This window comes from Mustela putorius, unplaced genomic scaffold (assembly GCF_011764305.1).
Source record: "Mustela putorius furo isolate JIRA1106 unplaced genomic scaffold, ASM1176430v1.1 tig00000832_pilon_pilon_pilon, whole genome shotgun sequence".
NCBI classification, from domain to species: domain Eukaryota; kingdom Metazoa; phylum Chordata; class Mammalia; order Carnivora; family Mustelidae; genus Mustela; species Mustela putorius.
Window position 1 is genome coordinate 4,044,460 of NW_025421491.1, and position 3,092 is coordinate 4,047,551.

The window sequence follows — 3,092 nt, forward strand, 5'->3', positions numbered from 1 at the left end:
CCCATTCCTAGGTATTTGCCCCATAGAAATGAAATGTTATATTCACTCAAAAGTCCTTCCATGGGTGTTTAAAGCTGCTGCACCTATATTTACCCCAAACCAGAAAGAACCCAAATATTCTTCAGTGGTTCATCAAACTATGGCTGAACAAACACAAAAAGACAAAGCAGTGAGCCATCAGTACATGCAAGAACTTAGATGAATGTCAGAGGCAGTATACACCAAGTAAAAGAAGCCAGTCCCAAAAGGTTACCTGGTGTAAGGTTCTATTTATCAGAAAGATTATACTATCACCCCTGAGAAGAGATTCATGGTTATCAGCGATTAGGAGAGTGAGGGCAGGTTGTGGCTGCAAAAACACAGGACAAAGGAATGTTAGGGGGTAAGAGAACTGTTCTGTATCTTTACTGTTGGAGGGGTGACCTGAATCTAGATCCGTATGAAAACTCATAGAACTGTACACCAAAAGATAAAAGTCAATTTCACTGTATCCTAATTTAAAATTTCTTGATGCTAAAATAAAAAATACACACTCAAAGATACTTCATTTCTGTTTCCTCATCTATAAAAAAGAATTTTTATACATACTTTCTAGGACACAATAAAATAACTGACAGAGGCGAGGGACACCTGGAGGCATCTTTGAGCTCACCGAGTAGACACCATGAGCAAAGCTCACCCTCCCGAGCTGAAAAAATTTATGGACAAGAAACTATCATTGAAATTAAATGGTGGCAGACATGTTCAAGGAATATTGCAGGGGTTCGATCCGTTTATGAATCTTGTGATAGATGAATGTGTGGAGATGGCAACTAGTGGGCAACAGAACAATATTGGAATGGTGGTAATACGAGGAAATAGTATCATCATGTTAGAAGCCTTAGAACGAGTATAAACAATGGATGTGTTCATCAGAAGAATCAACTGCTTCCACATGTCCTCTTCTCCATAGTACCTGTTTTACTACAATATAAAAATCAGATCGTGTGCATTTTCATATTGAGCTTTTTTTGTTAAATAAACTTTTATAATAGCCAAAAATAAAATAAAATAAAATAACTGACAGAAATGTTTACCAATACGGTTTCTGCATTGAGTAGCCAAGGATTCTCTGGCATAAAATATGAAACAGAGATAAGAAGGGCATGTATTTATTTTAAAAATTTCACTAAAGATGCAGGCCCCCATGAGAACTGGCTTTGATTGAACCCCATTCTTTAAAAGGAGTCACTTTCCTGGACTATCAGAATCTTATTCCTAAATGCCTATTGGGTCTACACCAGGTGATTTTCTTCTGCTTTTATCTGGGTTCTATGTTACACTTTGATTCCTTCAGGATCACCTCCCAAGTCACAGTGGTCAACCATGCACTGATTAACAAATTTGAAAGGTAGTCTGTTTGTTTGTTTTTTTTTCCACTAAAATATTAGTCAATTCGTTCTCCATTGCCAGTTTTACCTGAATTTCAGAGGTTTTTTTTTTAATCTCTATTTGAAAATACCCCAAAGTTGAGCTCTTAAAATAGAATTTGTAATATCCTCTGTCTATAGTTGCAGCAACTATACAAATATGTACTGACACTTGAACTTTACAAATTACAAATCTGACAAAAGCCATAAAAATTGCTTGCTTTTCCCACTGCCTTTGTGAGTACAGTCTTGGAGATATTCCGAGGCTCCCCAACTTTTGGAAACAGGAGAATAACTTCTGAACTGGAAACTATCTCAAAAACATTCCAGAATATTCTTGTGTTCCTCCTCTCTCTCTCTCTCTCTCTCTTTCTCTATCTCTCTCATATACATACACACAGACACATACAGAGATAAGCGTTTTGGGTTTTGTTTTTTTTTTTTTTTTTTAATTTGGTTTTGTTTTGTTTCGTTTTGTTTTATTTCATAAAAAAGAAATTACTGTGTAAGGGGAGAAATGAAGCTGCTTTACAATAACTTTCACCTAGTATCTAGTAAGAAATATTAACTATTTCTGAAGCTATAAAGAAAAAATTTACCAGCAGATTAAGGGATATGACCCGGTGTCATTAAATTTAATAAACAGAATTTCAAAAAGCAGATATGTCTCACAGAGAAGAGTATGGCATAGCTACTAATTTCACTCCTACCCTTTCCCCAGAACCCACATATATTCATTAACAAAATCCTGAGAATTCTCACTAACATGCACTCAATTTGAAAAGAAGTACAGTAGATTGCTTATCTTCTTCCTCTTCTGACTGGAGAGGCAATAAAGAAAACCAAAAGGTATAAACAACATAGCTTTTGGTAGTGATGAATGAGGTAACAAATTAAAGCTTGGCTACATACAAAGTCTAGTCCAGATTTGGGTACCAGTGAGAATCACTATTCAGACTCTGTATAAGTAACTATCATTTGTTTCACTATCAAATCAGCAAAAAGTGCAAAATTAAAGTTTTAGTTGGGTGAGAATATATGCTAATGCCTCCTTTTTCTCCTCAGAGTCATCTAACATCCAGTGGTATCAGTATCTTAAAGAAAGAAAAGAATGTGCTGGTTAGAGGAGTAAAGAACCATGGCCAACAATAAAAGTAATAAATGGTGTGAGAACAGTGAAAAGAAACTATGGACAAATTGGAGAAGAAAGAAAATATAATATGTAATTAATAAAGAAACTAACATAGAAGAAAAACAAAGCAAACAAGAAACGGAAGATTTTCAGAAGTTTTAATAGGACAAGAGTCAACAAGAACCGTTTGACTTTGACAAAATAATAGCACAATAATTAGAATATAAAGAACACAATAATATTAAAAGGGAAATATGACTTTTAGAAAATAAAATGAGAAGCAAAACAATGTCATTAAAAATAAGCAATGTCATTAAAAACAAGACTGAAAGAGCAAAAAAACAAAATCCACTGACTTACACTTAGAAAAAGATTATGAACATCATGGTAATGAAAATAAACCTGAATACTTAAAGAATCATAGAGAAACCACTACCAAAATAGGCCCCCAACAATGCATAATTGGTGTCTAGAAGAAAAATAACAAATGAAATAAGAAAAGTATTACAAAGATATATTACCAAAAAAATCCTTGAAATTAGAACATTAAA

General features: G+C 34.1%; 1 protein-coding gene across 1 annotated transcript; it reads left to right on the forward strand.

Annotated features, from left to right (window-relative positions):
• Positions 1–637: 637 nt before the first annotated feature.
• Positions 638–1,056, forward strand: LOC101687146 (small nuclear ribonucleoprotein G-like). Its single transcript, XM_045085201.1, has one exon. It carries the CDS (start codon positions 665–667, stop codon positions 893–895), a length of 231 nt encoding a protein of 76 aa, XP_044941136.1. The 5' UTR covers positions 638–664; the 3' UTR covers positions 896–1,056.
• Positions 1,057–3,092: the final 2,036 nt, after the last annotated feature.